The 14345-nt window shown below is 40.0% G+C and overlaps 3 protein-coding genes across 6 annotated transcripts; 2 read left to right on the top strand and 1 right to left on the bottom strand.

The window, feature by feature from the left end:
- Window positions 1-1325: 1325 nt before the first annotated feature.
- Window positions 1326-3345, top strand: atp6v0e1 (ATPase H+ transporting V0 subunit e1). 2 transcript variants are annotated; one of them, XM_020594145.1, is made up of 4 exons: window positions 1326-1768; window positions 2180-2227; window positions 2895-3018; window positions 3160-3345. In XM_020594145.1, exons 1-3 carry the CDS (start codon window positions 1659-1661, stop codon window positions 2986-2988), a joined length of 252 nt encoding a protein of 83 aa, XP_020449801.1. In that variant the 5' UTR covers window positions 1326-1658; the 3' UTR covers window positions 2989-3018; window positions 3160-3345. The 2 variants fall into 2 exon arrangements, with proteins under 2 accessions (XP_020449801.1, XP_020449794.1); XM_020594138.1 differs by having other exon boundaries at window positions 1331-1768; window positions 3163-3345.
- Window positions 3346-3865: 520 nt separating this feature from the next.
- On the top strand, window positions 3866-8601 carry bnip1a (BCL2 interacting protein 1a). 3 transcript variants are annotated; one of them, XM_020589957.1, is made up of 6 exons: window positions 3866-3991; window positions 5085-5177; window positions 5303-5394; window positions 5562-5666; window positions 5895-6013; window positions 7162-8601. In XM_020589957.1, exons 1-6 carry the CDS (start codon window positions 3911-3913, stop codon window positions 7356-7358), a joined length of 687 nt encoding a protein of 228 aa, XP_020445613.1. In that variant the 5' UTR covers window positions 3866-3910; the 3' UTR covers window positions 7359-8601. The 3 variants fall into 3 exon arrangements, with proteins under 3 accessions (XP_020445613.1, XP_020445630.1, XP_020445622.1); XM_020589974.1 differs by having other exon boundaries at window positions 3936-4008; XM_020589966.1 differs by lacking the exon at window positions 3866-3991 and adding an exon at window positions 4048-4211.
- Window positions 8602-10102: 1501 nt separating this feature from the next.
- On the bottom strand, window positions 10103-11623 carry nkx2.5 (NK2 homeobox 5). Its single transcript, XM_020589946.1, has 2 exons — window positions 11269-11623; window positions 10103-10707 (listed from the first exon to the last, which is right to left on the bottom strand). Exons 1-2 carry the CDS (start codon window positions 11621-11623, stop codon window positions 10103-10105), a joined length of 960 nt encoding a protein of 319 aa, XP_020445602.1.
- Window positions 11624-14345: the final 2722 nt, after the last annotated feature.

Below are 14345 nucleotides of genomic sequence, written 5' to 3'. Positions count from 1 at the left end.
TCTTTTCTGACTTGGCCAAGAAGAACATTGGCTGTTGTGGCACAATCAGAAAAAATTGCATTGGCTTCCCAAAGACCGAGACCAATGACCTGCCCAAAAAGGCCCAGAGGGGAGACCTGTGCTGGATTCGTAGTGGCAACCTTCTGTTTGTCAAATGGATGGACACAAGACCTGTTGCAATGTGCTCCACAATCCATCAGGCCTTCACTGGAAAGACTGTAAAGAGAAAAGTGAAGGAGGCTGGGGTCTGGAATAACAAGCAGGTACCTGTTCCAGACTGTATTGTGGACTACAACAAGTACATGGGTGGTGTGGATTTGTCAGATCAACTTGTTGGGTTTTACAGCGTTCATCACAAGACAACAAAGTGGTACAAAACGTTTTTCTACCACTTTGTTGACATTGCTGTGGTGAACAGCTTCCTCCTACACAAGGAGCTGTACAAGTACCGACAGGACAGCACCCAGCCAAAGCCCTACACCCAAAAACAATTCAGAGAACAGCTGGCCAAAGATATGCTGATGGTTGCTGAAGACTCAGCAGCTAACCCCACCACTTGCCTTCCCGCTTTCTTTGAAGGGGAAGGACAGCCCAGGAAGTACTGTGTGAGGTGCACCAAGGCTGGAATCAGGTGTGTAAAGACACCACTTTACGGTACAAAGTGTGGGGTTCCCCTCTGCCTCACTAAAAACAAAAACTGCTTCAAGCTGTGGCATGAAGGGAAGTAACATTGCCATTTACATGGACAATAGTGTAAATGGTGTGTTTACAGTTGCACAATTTTCTTAGAGTTGCACAGTGTAAATGGTGTGTTTTTGAGTGTGTGAGTTTCAGTAAAGTTCTGTTTTGGAAAAAAAATCCAGTTTTGTATTTAGATGTTTAAACATAAGAACCTATTATGGCTAAGGCTACAGTTATACACGTCATAATAATAATATTAAACACCCTGTCTGCTGACAGTCATCAACTCTTCTCTCTAGTTATCCTTGACCAGATGTACCCTGTAGAAACTCATAAGCATGACTAAGCATTTAACAGTCTAACTAGACATCCTATCTCCACTAAACATTTCTAATACATAAAGTATCTATCCAATTTCTATCTGACTAAAAATACCTAACACTAACATAGGCAAACCTGAAAAATCTAATTTGTGCTGTGTGCCATCTTCATTTACTCTTCAACAACAAAACATAGAATGATATTTACACCTCCTGACAAATCTCACAGGTGTTCCCTTTCTTTTGACACCAAGAGCAATCAAATACACCTTGTGGTTGCAGAGATATACACATTTCATTTTGGGTATGCGTTTTTCGAGGAAAATCCCAAAAACAGGGTTAGGGCTTACATATCCGGAGGAAATTGTCATATTTTTTTAAAATCTTAAACTAGCAAATTCACCAGTTTATTTAAACTTTAATAATGTTTCATATTGGGATGATCGGCAGAAAACGTTCTATAGACAAGTCCAGATTTTAAGCCGATGCATGCTTTACAAATGTTTATACAAGGACTCGTTGTACTTCCTCTAATGGTCATGTGATACGGGCTGCCTATTCTCTTCCGTCGGGTGCAGCAGGTCTGAAGACAAGTTGTCTTAGGTCAAAAGTTTGTATTCCTGTCTTATTCTAGGTTTGAAACAGAACACCACCAACATGGCAGAACTATCGTTAAAGTTTGTGATCACCATTTCTGTGATAACCCTGTTTTGGGGTTTTGTCGGAATCGTCGTGCCCTGGTTTATCCCCAAAGGACCAAACAGAGGGTAAGTTTGTTAGTTAGCTTCACTTTAGCTTCCAGTGAGCTAGAAAGCGCTAGCCAAGTTGAGTTTTTCTCGTAAATTGTCCCGTGATTCTCGTTTGGTACAAGTAGATATAAAGTGTGCAAGGTTCCGTTACTTTTTAAATGTTTCTCAAAGTTACTTCTGTTTTACAAATGTAAACCTTGCGTGTTAGCATTACTTGTTCGTAAGTAAAAGTTGGGATTGTTAGCTAACTGAAGCTAATTTGACATCGTTTGTCCTGTGAGTCGAGGGAAGCTTCACATTTCCCCTTCACTCGCATCACGAGATCAACTTGTGTGTTAGCTAGTGAATTGCCTATGATGTGTTGAAAATAATTTATAGTTATTAACTGCAAAGTGTATCACTTTTACTTATTTTCTCCTATTTCCGCAGAACGATAGTCGTAATGCTGATTTTAACTGCAGCTTGCTGCTACCTGTTGTAAGTATGATCATCCTGGACATTTCTTAAACATTATTTATGGGAGTATGCGTTTTAAAGTGCATATGCACGTATAGTAGGTTTACATATTCAACCAAAGTAATGGAGCGTCAGTGAGTATTGGGTTTATAAAATAAATCTCTGAAATGATTCGTTGGTGTTTGGGGCTGTTGATCAGCAAAACAAGACATCTCAAAATGTCACATTGGGCTTTAGATTATTACACATTTTTGACCATTTTCTAGACCACACATTTACTTGATAAAAACATTGCAGCCCTAATAATATATGTTACAAATTATAAAACAAATACATGACCTCGTTTCCACTGAGTGGCCATTCATTTGTGTAGCTGAGGCTGTGGACATTGATTTGGTTGGTATTCAGCTGTTCTTCTTTGACTCACTATTAATTTTACTGTGACAGTAAAACAAAGGTTATCATTAAGGTTTTTATTGTTGTTGCCCGTTTCTTTCTCGTGATTCATTATTTATATTCACAACTCTGTGCAAGTGTGTATGGTGTCATGTTTCATGTCAGTGATCAGATGGGCAAAAGAGGGCAGTATTAGCAAAGTGGAGTGTGTCACCGAGCTTTGATGTGCAGTTTTGTTGCTGAGTAGTTTGGTATCAACACAGGTGAGCTAAATATTCTTTCTTTCCATCAGCTGGTTGATAGCAATTCTGGCCCAGCTGAACCCACTTTTTGGGCCTGCTCTGACCAATGACACCATCTGGTACCTGAAGTATCACTGGCCTTAATTTACATTTCCAGGACTCCTGACCATGCAGGTAAATTTCTTCCCCTGAAAGCAAAACCCATTGAACCCACATTGATGTGGATTATATAAACTAGCTTTATATGTAGCCTGAGGTTAAGGTGTTTTATTGCTTGGCTTGATTTTCTCTAAAATACTTTGCCTTTTCTGCCAGCAGAAGAGGACCTGGCACTGCTGCATACCAATGGACCGTTCCTTCTGAATTGCCTTATTCTCAGATCTCTGTGTGATCAATGAGTGATGCCCGCACTGTTGCCTTGTACAAAAATAATTCCCAAAGGACTTCTGAAGAGATCTTACTGGATGTACTTTATCTTAAATTAAAGCAGCCTTCACTTGGTGTTGTTTGTTGTTGTTACATTATGATGTATATTGTCTTAATATTTATAATGTTGCCTTTAAATATCTGGTGTGGTGTATTTGATGTGATCTAATTTTGTCTGTTAATATTAGTTATGTGTGTAATTCATTCAGTCGTTGCCAATGAATAAATAGCCTAATTGACTCTTGTGACTCAACCTTTGTATTTCTTCTTTTTTTCTTTTTTAAAACTATTTTATACACTAATGGCTTACCTTGATGCCCATAATAGCTTAATTTTCATAATAAATAATATAGCTTTCTCATTGTGCTGACGTGTATAAAATATATGCAGTTTGCTATCGTAGTACATTTTAATTAGCCTACATAAGAGTGTTATAACTCATTTCTTTGCACTGTGGCGTACATAACGTTGTGTAGCTTCTGGGTAATATTTTAGTTTTACTCATACACTGTATATAAATGACTTAATATTAAATGTTATTTAATATATTTTAATCGGTTGGCTCCACGGGCAAAGTCGAAAGTCGAAGTTCTAACTTGCCTTCGTGCTTCCCGTAGCTTGAGCCGGCTACGTTGGCAACATGGCGTTCTCAGATGTCCATGTCCGAATATGTGAACAAGAAATACTCAAGTATGACTTGGAAATTAAAGCTCTCATCCAGGTGCGAACATGTATTTGGTAAGATTACTGAGTGCTACGTTACAGTATGCTGGCTGCTGAACTTGTCATTTATGGGAAGCGTAGTTTTCACTGCTGGCGTTATTACAACATCTGGCGTTTTGAGATGCAGTCAGCCGGTGTAACGTTACCTACATGCCGAGCCGCATTCCGGGATGAAAGAGTGGAGTAAAAGTGCTTTAATCCAAAGTGGACCGCCAAATGTGCTTGCCAATATTTTAAGCAAGTTTTATTAAGAAAGAAAGCAACAGCTATAACCTTAGATGGTTTGTAATCAGCGAGCTAGCTAGAAAAACTAACGTTGGATCCTGTCAGGTAGAAAGGTCATACGGACACGGAGTTCCAAGTTTAAATGTTAAATCTGCTTAAATAAGACTAGTCTAGCACCTTTTCTAAGCTTACTGATGTTAATTGTAGGTTTTATTTTTCCACCCCTTGTTTTTAGGGGGGTTATATTTTGTTTTTTTGTTTTTTTTTTTCTTAAATAGACTGAAACATCTGCCTGGTAGCCTATTTAAATAAGAATTATTTAACGTTACAGCAAATTAATTGGAAAAAATCGCTGAACGACCAATTGTTCAGTGTAACCTTCTGCTATCAAGTCCAAAAATAAAAAAAAAATTCAAACCTATACTTTCAGTTTCTCTAGTGTGCATAGGATTATTTGGCTGCCTTTCTAGGTTATGTTACTGACTGTTGGTTGGACAAACGCAGTATTTCACAAGATATTGGGTGTTTTTCTCATCTGAAAAAATCAGCCCAAAAAATAATTAGTTCACAATGAAAATAATTATTAGCTATAGTAGAGCTGTTATTTAACATAATATTCACAACATATTGCCATTTTAATTTCATTTTATTATATAGTGATGTTTGTATTTCATCTGTAGGGTGAAACTAGATTTTCTGTAAAGCAGATAAATTCCATTCGTTGTTAACGCTCTGGAGCAACACAAATTGTCAAAACACTTCTTGTCCAGCAGAGGTTCTGTGCACTTTCAAATGAGAGCGCAGTAGCTTAAGGATGTAGAAGGCATGTCTTTCACTTATCCTTGCTTCATACCGTATCTCACCAGGATATTAGTGAGTGCACAGGCCCTCACAACAAGCTGACAGACCTGAATGCAGCTGTGAAAAAGAGTTTTCATAACTTCAGATCACGGATCCAGGTGAGAAATATTGTAGGCCAATACTGCTTTGTGAAAATTTATGCAAACATCATGCACAAGTTCAGTATCAAATGCTTGCACTTGTGATTAAATATGTAATGGGTGTTATTTTGTTATGTTGAAAGGATTTAGAGCAGATGGCGATGGAGCAGGACAAAGAGTCAGACAAGCAAGCTTTGATCAGTCAGGTAGAGGGACACAGAAAACAGATGCTGAGGTATGTCTTTTAGAGCAAAACATTTACCATTTAATTTGTGAATTATGCACTGTATATCCCATCATTTTTGTGTTAATATTACTGCCCAAACTTGTGTCGAGATGTATGAAAGATAATGTAGTCTTGCCCTCTGTTTTCTGATTACTTTATTTTTGTGTATTTCACAGTAACCAGACAGCTTGGAGGAAAGCCAACCTGGCCTGCAAACTGTCCATAGACAATATGGAAAAGCAGGCACTTCTTAGTGGAGCCGATAGCGCTGTGAGACAGAGGTGAGCTGTCAGACAACGTGTCCTATACTGTTTAGAGAGACAGGCTCATAAACAAGAGGCATTGAGAAATAAAGATCAGATCAATGTCTTGTCAAAATGTTTTTGAACAATGAATTAAATTCAGTCAGTGTTGAAATTACAAAAATACATTTTTTCTCTTATTTTAATTTTTTTTTTATAGGAATTGTTTTAATTAGCACTAAGAGCATTTTTGGATCTCTTTCTCAGGAAAATAACCAAAGAGGGCCTGGCTCAGACAACCAGTGACATTACAGAAAATCTAATGAGCGTCAGCCGGATGATGGCCCAGCAGGTTCAGCAGAGCGAGGAGACTACAACGTCACTAGGTTAGTGATGGAATCGTTTGGTGTAAAGAGCCTATTAGCAGTGTGTTACTAAATTTACTAATAGCTTTCTACCATAGACATTATACATAAAATATAATTGTTTACTGGTTTTGGATATGGTTTGATTCATATTTAAAGCTACCAGAGGGTCTACTAAGACGCAGACTCGCACCATAAACCACTGCTTACCCTTCTTCTTTCTTTGCTCTTCCCGTCTTTTCCTAAAACTAACACATGAACTATGGTCGCTTGGTTGTGACAAACTGTACAAGAGGCAGCTTCCAGTCCAAAGCTAGCATTTGCTGAATAACAAGCATATCAGCATATCAGCAGTGCAATGTCAAGTGACAAGGCTGACAGTTCAACAATGCTGGGTGACACAAAGCACAAACATTACGCAGAGCTCCAGTTACTCAGAAATTAAAATCATATTAATTCAATACAAATGCAAAATTATGACCATGAATGATTACTAATGTTAACAAAGCAAACACATCAGCTTTAGATACCAACACATTCAGAAAGAACACCGCATCTGAACCAAGTCTGAGTCCTTTAACTCTCTCCATCTCAAAAAGCCAAACTGAAGTTAACCCTGTTTTGTTTGTCCCACTCTCTCCATGCAAAAGAATGTGGCCTCTTTGCTCTGGTAGCCACTGTTTCAGGGACAGTGATGTGTAGCTGAGGAGAGGTTTTCTACAGCTGATTGTTCGAAATGACTACTCGCATTTTGAAAAACTTTTTTTTTTCAACCTTCGCTGGGTGTCAGGTGGGGCTAATTTACAGAACACACTTTGACTTCACAGTGTAGAGAAGCTGGAATAACAACACAGGGGCTGTAGGTAACCAAGTGTCATTTTCACTTGATTTATCAGTCAGTGTGTAAAGTCTTAGCCACTGCACCTTAAAATCCATTAAAGGGGAGCTGCATGTGTGCTTGTTTACTGGACCTCCTACCATGGGTGTAGGTTGATTCATATCTTTCTGGACACCAATTTTAGTTTAACCTTAAATACTGTAAATTGTTTAAAGTTGAACTATTTCAGTGCACTGTATCTGAAATGAATGTATGAATGATGTGTGTGCAGCCTTGCCCTCCTTTCAATAAAAAGCATTGTGCTGAACTCAGTTTTCTCTCATGTCTGAAGCAACCTCCTCAAGGACAATCCAAGAAACCAATGAGGAATTTAAGACGATGACAGGGACCATCCAGCTCGGGAGGAAACTTATTACCAAGTACAACCGCAGGGAACTCACTGATAAACTGCTCATCTTCTTGGCGCTCGCCCTCTTCCTCGCTACAGTTCTCTATATCCTCAAGAAAAGACTGTTCCCCTTCTTGTAGGTACCTCTGAAGAAGCTCTCACATAACCACATACAGTACTCTCCATAGTCAGTGCACATGATTTAAAACAGCTCTGACTACTGCTTCATATTACACACTCATCATACATTAGTGGCCGTTCACTTGGCTGAACTGTGACAAAGCTGAGGCAGAAATATCGAAGATGAACCTTCACACTAACATCTAGATTTTGGTCTATGTACTTTTAATCACACAAAGCAAATAATTCATTAAAGACAGTGTACTTGTCAGTGGCACAAATTGTGTCAGGTGTCTCTGTCTTTCACTAGCATTAGTAATGCCATGAATTGTTTGGTTAAACTCATATTAAAGGAAGGACGACCCATAGAAAACTTTTCTTTTACACATTCCTGTGAAGGGTCTAGTACAGTTTTTTCTTCCATATTTATCAGATGTGCACACACAATGGAGTCAGTTTAAGATTTTAAAAATAAGGAAAATGATGTACTAATAAATCAGTGTATGTCTGAGCACAAAACAAGAACCACCTTTCCTCCTCGGCAGCAAACTGTTGTTTGCATGAAGACAATATTGCCAAATACAATGCTTAGTGTGATTGTGGTTGGAAACTGTGTGTGTAACACAGAGAAGGCTCTTATATTCCTCAGTAACTTGTTTTCACCAAACCATTATAGTTTTTATATAGTCACTGTGCAAGTCATGTTTTTATGAATATGAAGATTTTTGTTATTTATAATATTTGTATAATTACTGTAGGTTATAATGAGAACAGAAACACTGAAATGAGTTTTTTCTTTCAGTATGACTGAACCCTCACTCTTTCACTAACCCAGTAATCAGAATGGTACCATGTGCATTTCAGATTGTGCCTATTATTATTATTATTTTTTTAGATGTCCTGTAAACTAAAAAAAAACTGATTCAAAGTAAGTGCGTGTTAACTTGGCCCTGGCCTGCAGCAGAGCAGAAAAGATCAGAAAAGCAGTGGCAGTGATCACACTGGTCGAGATAGAGCAGCATGCATCTCTGCCTTTCTTCAGATAAGACCCGGAAAAGCAGATTATTCCAAACCGTATCCCTCTCCCTTTCCAGCGTGTGTGGGGGGCGAGGGGGGATATTTTTAGGTTTGTGTGGCGCTGTTATCTGACGGTGCCTTTTCAACACCTCACAGGAGAGGGTGGCCAGGGGAGCTACATGACCTTGCTCCCCTTTATGCCATTGCCTGGCACTGCTGTTTTGTTTATTTAATGCAACTGTTGTCAGTATTGTTGATCAATAAACAGTCTTTTGACTTAATGTTTGACATGTGTGTCACATGTGTTTTTGCATGGTTTAAAGTGTGATAGAAGAAACAGAGTATGTGTGGAGAGTCCTGAGAGATGCCTAAGCATCTCTTACTCATGTAAAGTGGGGCAGTTGGGCAGAGCCAGTTTCTAGCCTGTTCATATAACTGCACACTTAGACAAGGCCTCTGGCTCTCTGTCAAGCAAATTGGACTATTATTGCATTTAGCACTGTGATGGTGTCCATCAAGTGTTTGGTTTTGTATCTTGACAAGTGGGTTTCAGGTCTGAGGGGGGTGTTCGCATCTCCAAGCTAATATCGTAAACACGGGCACCACACAGCTAAAGGGGATCTATAGGCAGTTTTGCATTTGGACAGAGCTTTGTTCAGTAGTTATTACAAACATTACCTGTGCATTTTTACAGCCGAGTGGGCGCCCAGTTAAACTAGTCTTGTTGCCTTTTCAAATAAGACACAATAAAGACTGAGCAGAGCAGACAAAGTTTCAAAAAAAGTCATCTTTAATAATCAAGTACAGTCTCCAAAAATGGATACATGTCTTGGATCAGGTCTTCAGTTGGTTTTCATATTTAATACAGAGAAAATATTGGTGGCATTCATTCATTTGACAGGTTACGTATGTGGAATCTTTTTGCAGTACAATGAATGAAAATCAAAATATCCATGGCATTTTCTTACTAGAACCAGAGTTTAAAATAATAATAATAATAATAATGATGAAGGATGAGGTCTGGCTCGCTGACGTCTCTCCATGTGTGGAGTGTACATAAGGCTGACAACGGGTTGTAAAACGTGTCACGTTTTAACAACCGTTTAACCTGTTTAGGCATATTGAAGGAAGCCTCCTAAAAGCCACTTGAACATTTTAAGCAGACACACACCATATGTACCATTGTACAGGCCTTACACTCCTTTATGCGCAGCTACAAAGTGACCAGTTCAACTACGGTGTCAAATTAGAGTTCATGTTGTTGTTTTTATGTGTATTGGTAGCCAGAACCAATTACAAGGTGGGTAAAACACATTGTTACGTCAGAAATAATAATAATAATAATGATAAATAGGCAATGTTTTAATGTGCAATAGCCTAAAATATTACCCTTAGTTTGTATTTTACATCGTCGCCCACTTAAAAATGAGGTCCAAGATAAAGAAATAGAAATTGTTAGGGCACATTTATTATAATTAAAATCAACTATTGCAACTTTATTTATTGTGATTTTGTCGATTTTACCTGGCCGTGCGCTAATGTCACGGAAATAAATGGAAATGTGGGCTAGTCAGAAAGAAACAGTCGCTGAAAGCAAAAACTACCAAAAGTAGCCAAGGTTATTAAAAAAAAACAAGAGAAGTTACACAAACTACGCAAAATCTCGACACATTTAAAAATGCATGCAGTCACAAAATAACCCCGTTAAACTTAACACGAGTAGCCTATTGAATGCATTGTCCCTGGTTTACCACGTCCTAATGCCATGTAGTGAGGACACCCCGTTGCTGGAGGAGAATGTGTTCTGGACATTGTTCAGGTCCCCGACCCCAAAGTTTATATAGTTCCCGTTGTTGGACGGCCCTTGCATTGAAGCAGCAGGGTAATTACAGGCATAGTTTGTGTTGCAGTCGGGACTGGTGTAGTTAGTGAAAGCCGGGTAGTTGTTATACGTGAAATGGTTGATGTGACCCATGCTGTAGGAGGGGTTGTAGGTGGCCGTGTCTGCCGCCAGGCAGGGTTTGCCATCCCGTACCAGCACCGGCACCGACACTCTCCTCGGCGGCGGCAGGGACACCATCTCCAGGCTCTGGTCCTGCCTCTGTCGCTTGCACTTGTACCTCCTGTTCTGGAACCAGATCTTCACCTGGGTCGGGGTGAGTTTGAGCACCCCGGCCAGGTGGTCTCTCTCCGGGGCGGACAGGTATCTCTGCTGCTTGAAGCGGCGCTCCAACTCGTACACCTGCGCCTGGGAGAAGAGGACCCGCGGCTTCCTGCGTCTCCGGGGTTTTGGTCGGTCCGGATCCTCCGTTTTTATGTGCTCTGCAGGCTCGGCCGGAGCACTGAACTCTTCTGATTAAACCAGGCAAAGAAAAAATGATTAAATTAAAAAATAAGTAGCCTATCATCAAATGTATCTTCTTGACACAGAAGCAAATTTTATTGTCATTTTCCTTATTAGTTATTTTTCCACTTCTACCAACAACACCAATAATAATAATAATAGTAATTTGTAAAATTATCTTACAAATTTGGTGGTTCTTTTTGACACCCATCATACATTCAGTGTAAGCTTAGGAAAAAAGACATCTTTACATGCAACTTTCACGCATGTAACACGTTATTAAATAACTCTACAATGTGCAATGCAACTAGGCCCCAACAGATTTTAATGACTAATTTATGGATAGTCTAGCAGATCTAAAGAAAACTAACCAGCTTAACTTCTATATGTGCTTAAATTTAAGAGTTCTGTTTAAACGTGTGCATGCAGATAGAAACGTGTTTCCTACTTGTGCTCATTGTTTTAGTGGAGCTGTTTCTAGGTGCATCTGTTCCGTTGTGCACAATCAAGGACCGTGTAGGCCTGATTTTTCAAAGGGCTTACAAACTGTTCTCTTCTCATCAGCTCACCTTTGCGGCGTCTTCCCTCTAACGTCTCTGATTTCGCATCCTTAACTATGTCCATCTCAATGAGGGATTTCCCATAAAAGGTAGTAGCAAAGTTGAGTGCATTGCCCCTGCCTGCTCTGGACTCGTGGGGGTCTTCTCCAAACAGTGTGGCGGAGGCGACGGCGGCGGACATGTCCCGGAGAGGCTCCTGCTTCATGCGGGCCAGCATGCAGGAGGAGGAGGAGGATGTCGGCACCGTGCAGCAGTCCATACGAGAAGAAACGTCCAGAGAAGACACCATAACGTCATGACTGTGCTCCAGGTTTAATATATCCTTTACAGAGAAGGGAGTGGACGTGCTGGGGCTGGGAAACATGGCCAAGAGCTCAAAAAGAAAAGCTATTAACCTGTCATATGAAGGAAACCAAAAGACATCAACAAACTCCCTCTCCTTTCTGGAAATATTTACTGGATTTAAGTATTAGTTTTGTATAGCAGACTTGTCTTGAGTGAAGAGTGCATTTTGAATGTCAACTCTGTCTCCAAACTATTTTCTTGACCCCCCTCTCCTCCCAGTGACGCAGGGACGAGGAGGTGGGAGAGAGTGAGGGAGGAAGGGGGGAGTCAGTGGTACTCCATTTTATGACGTAAAGTGATGTCTGGTACATGTTAGGCCTGATGTTGATTTTGTGCCTACATGTGTTCATTCACTGCAACCCAACCACATCTAATTCTCATTTCAAAGCGAAGTTCTTGACTCTGTGGAGAGATCTGCTTTTTTTCTGCCCCAGCTTGGAATAACCATGACTTATAAAATGCTTAAATTAAGTGAAATTATAAGTACCCTGTTAGGTTGATTTTTCTCAGCTTTGTAATGCGTTATTACGCACAGTGCAACAGCGTTTCCAGTAATTCTACGGGCGCATGTTTACACACATCCAGTACCAAGAGAAATATTTTACAAGTCTCTATAGATGAATCATATACTAACAACCAAAGCGTCAAAATGTGCATTATAATAAGAGGAAATAACAAGGGTCAGTGGAACTGATAAGCGTGATCGTGCGCGTGAGCATTTGTTTTGGGGTGTCGCTCTGTCCGTCATCATACGGGAAACGGAGCAGACAAGCCTCAAGACAGAGAGGAGCAGACAACAGGTTGGGTCCCTGAACACGGAACCTGAAACCAGGAGCGACACATTCTGCCGTCTGCCTCCAAGAGATTGTGGAGCCACTGTCGGCCTTATCAGCACGTGATAACAGATGACAACAAACCTGCACACACATACCCTCCCACCCACGCCGCAGGCCAGGTTATCCTTAAGAAGTGTCATATATGACACCCAGGTTTTAACCAAAACAAACAAACAAACAAAAAATCACTTTTCTTTCTTTTAAACGTTTAATTTTACAGTGTTGGTGGTTTTGGGGTGAGTTATGTGATATGTAAAATTAGTATACAATCAATAATTTATGTATTCACATTAACAATGTACAAATTATTTCTCCGGACAGCAGTAAAATGGAGACTACTGTGCGTAATGACGCATGGCCTACACGTGTCGTCGTTGTCCTCCCCCCCGTACTGTTGGCACAAAACCCACCAGTAATGCCTGTGGAGACGGTCACAGGAGACAGACAGTATTATCGTTTGTTTTATCTTCAGCGTTTAGCGCAGCCACGGGGTAAATGGGTCCCCCCGTCTCCGATCCAGCGATGGTGTTTATAGTTTTAAAGACTATTTGTGCGCCTCGCGAGCTGATGAATGGCTGTAAAATCTTTCTCAGGCGCACTGAGAGTCAACACTGTCCCGACCCTCGCTGTAATAATTGGCGAAATAAAGTAAACGCACCGGGGGGTGGTGGGGTGGTGGGGAGGAAGACATGGGAAAATGTTTGCATCGTGACTGATTTCCACTGGCCTTGCGCAGTTTTGAGGAGCAAAATAACAGGTTTTCCTGCTTTCTGTCTTTAATTGTTTAAAAAAGAAAAATTTCAAACGATTCTTTGTGGCTAAATTATCCAACAAAGTAAAGAAAAAACACTTTTCCGTCAACTGTAAATTGAACATGACAGGTCTGGCATGTGTTTCATATCCCTAATGCTTCGTCCTGCAGAAGCCCCGCGGTCCCCTTTGACCCGTCTTTCTGCAGCACATCTCCAACTCAGATAAAGCTTCAGATAAGGTTGCTTGAAAACTTCCGCTGCACGAACATGTGGGTATTTTGAGGGTTGCCGAGTCGGAGTGAGGAGCCTCTCCATGTGTGTGTATGTGCTTGCGCGCGCCTGTGTGTGATCCAAATTAAAATGTTTGTGTGTTGCCTAAACGTTCCTGTTCGCGTACGACTCCGCTTTCTATGGTCTGGTATTCTCTGTCATGGAGGCGTTTGATTTATTTAGACCCATCAGCCAGCTGGTAACTATACCAGTTAGGTTTGGACAAACTCAGGATAGGAGTTTCTTGACAAAAACTGGTTAGACTCTGTTCAAACAATGTCAGTGTGCTGCAGTAAGTGGTGAAAGTGTCTAAAATGTTGTGACATCATCACAATCCGTGTATTCAAAGCTTTGCAAATTTGTAAAACGACTCATTCTAACATATTCTGACTCAATTATAGTTACATTCTTTTTGTATATAAGCCGTGTTAACGTTAAAGGTCCTTTAGCTGCCACTGACTGGCTAGTGTAAACTGATTTACCTCGCATTGACAGTAATATATATACTATGATACGTTATTATGTAACAATGTAAATTGCTAAGAACCTAACTTCATGTGTCACAAATTTAGTGCGTAAAAAATCTAACATTTCCCTTGAAATGGGTCAGCAAATGTTCAAAGAAAGTACAAGTGCCCCAAACTGTTAGTTTCTCTCAACCCATGATAGATGGTGAGAAGCTGAAATGGATAGAAAACTGCTACAAATGGTAGCATGTGGTTAGAAATCAATTGATAAAAGCCAAAACATTAAAAGCATTATATCAGAATAGAGAATACATATATGGCAAAATATACAGAATGTAAAGATTTACACATAAATATAGATATACATTAAGACAGTCCACACTGTATACAACAGATACACAAATATATAAGGTATG

The sequence above is a fragment of the Monopterus albus genome, unplaced genomic scaffold (genome assembly GCF_001952655.1).
Source record: "Monopterus albus unplaced genomic scaffold, M_albus_1.0 scaffold2.1, whole genome shotgun sequence".
NCBI classification, from domain to species: Eukaryota; Metazoa; Chordata; class Actinopteri; order Synbranchiformes; family Synbranchidae; genus Monopterus; species Monopterus albus.
The sequence above is the reverse complement of the archived record's forward strand: the minus strand, read 5'-3'. Positions and strand labels throughout refer to the sequence as shown.

Coding starts and splice junctions, on each gene's coding strand:
- atp6v0e1 (XM_020594145.1), top strand. CDS start 1,659: ATGGCAGAACTATCGTTAAAGTTTGTGATCACCATTTCTGTGATAACC. Junction 1,769..2,179: donor CCCAAAGGACCAAACAGAGG/GTAAGTTTGTTA, acceptor CTATTTCCGCAG/AACGATAGTCGTAATGCTGA. Junction 2,228..2,894: donor GCAGCTTGCTGCTACCTGTT/GTAAGTATGATC, acceptor TCTTTCCATCAG/CTGGTTGATAGCAATTCTGG.
- bnip1a (XM_020589957.1), top strand. CDS start 3,911: ATGGCGTTCTCAGATGTCCATGTCCGAATATGTGAACAAGAAATACTC. Junction 3,992..5,084: donor AAATTAAAGCTCTCATCCAG/GTGCGAACATGT, acceptor GTATCTCACCAG/GATATTAGTGAGTGCACAGG. Junction 5,395..5,561: donor CACAGAAAACAGATGCTGAG/GTATGTCTTTTA, acceptor TGTATTTCACAG/TAACCAGACAGCTTGGAGGA.
- nkx2.5 (XM_020589946.1), bottom strand. CDS start 11,623: ATGTTTCCCAGCCCCAGCACGTCCACTCCCTTCTCTGTAAAGGATATA. Junction 10,708..11,268: donor AGAGGGAAGACGCCGCAAAG/GTGAGCTGATGA, acceptor TGGTTTAATCAG/AAGAGTTCAGTGCTCCGGCC.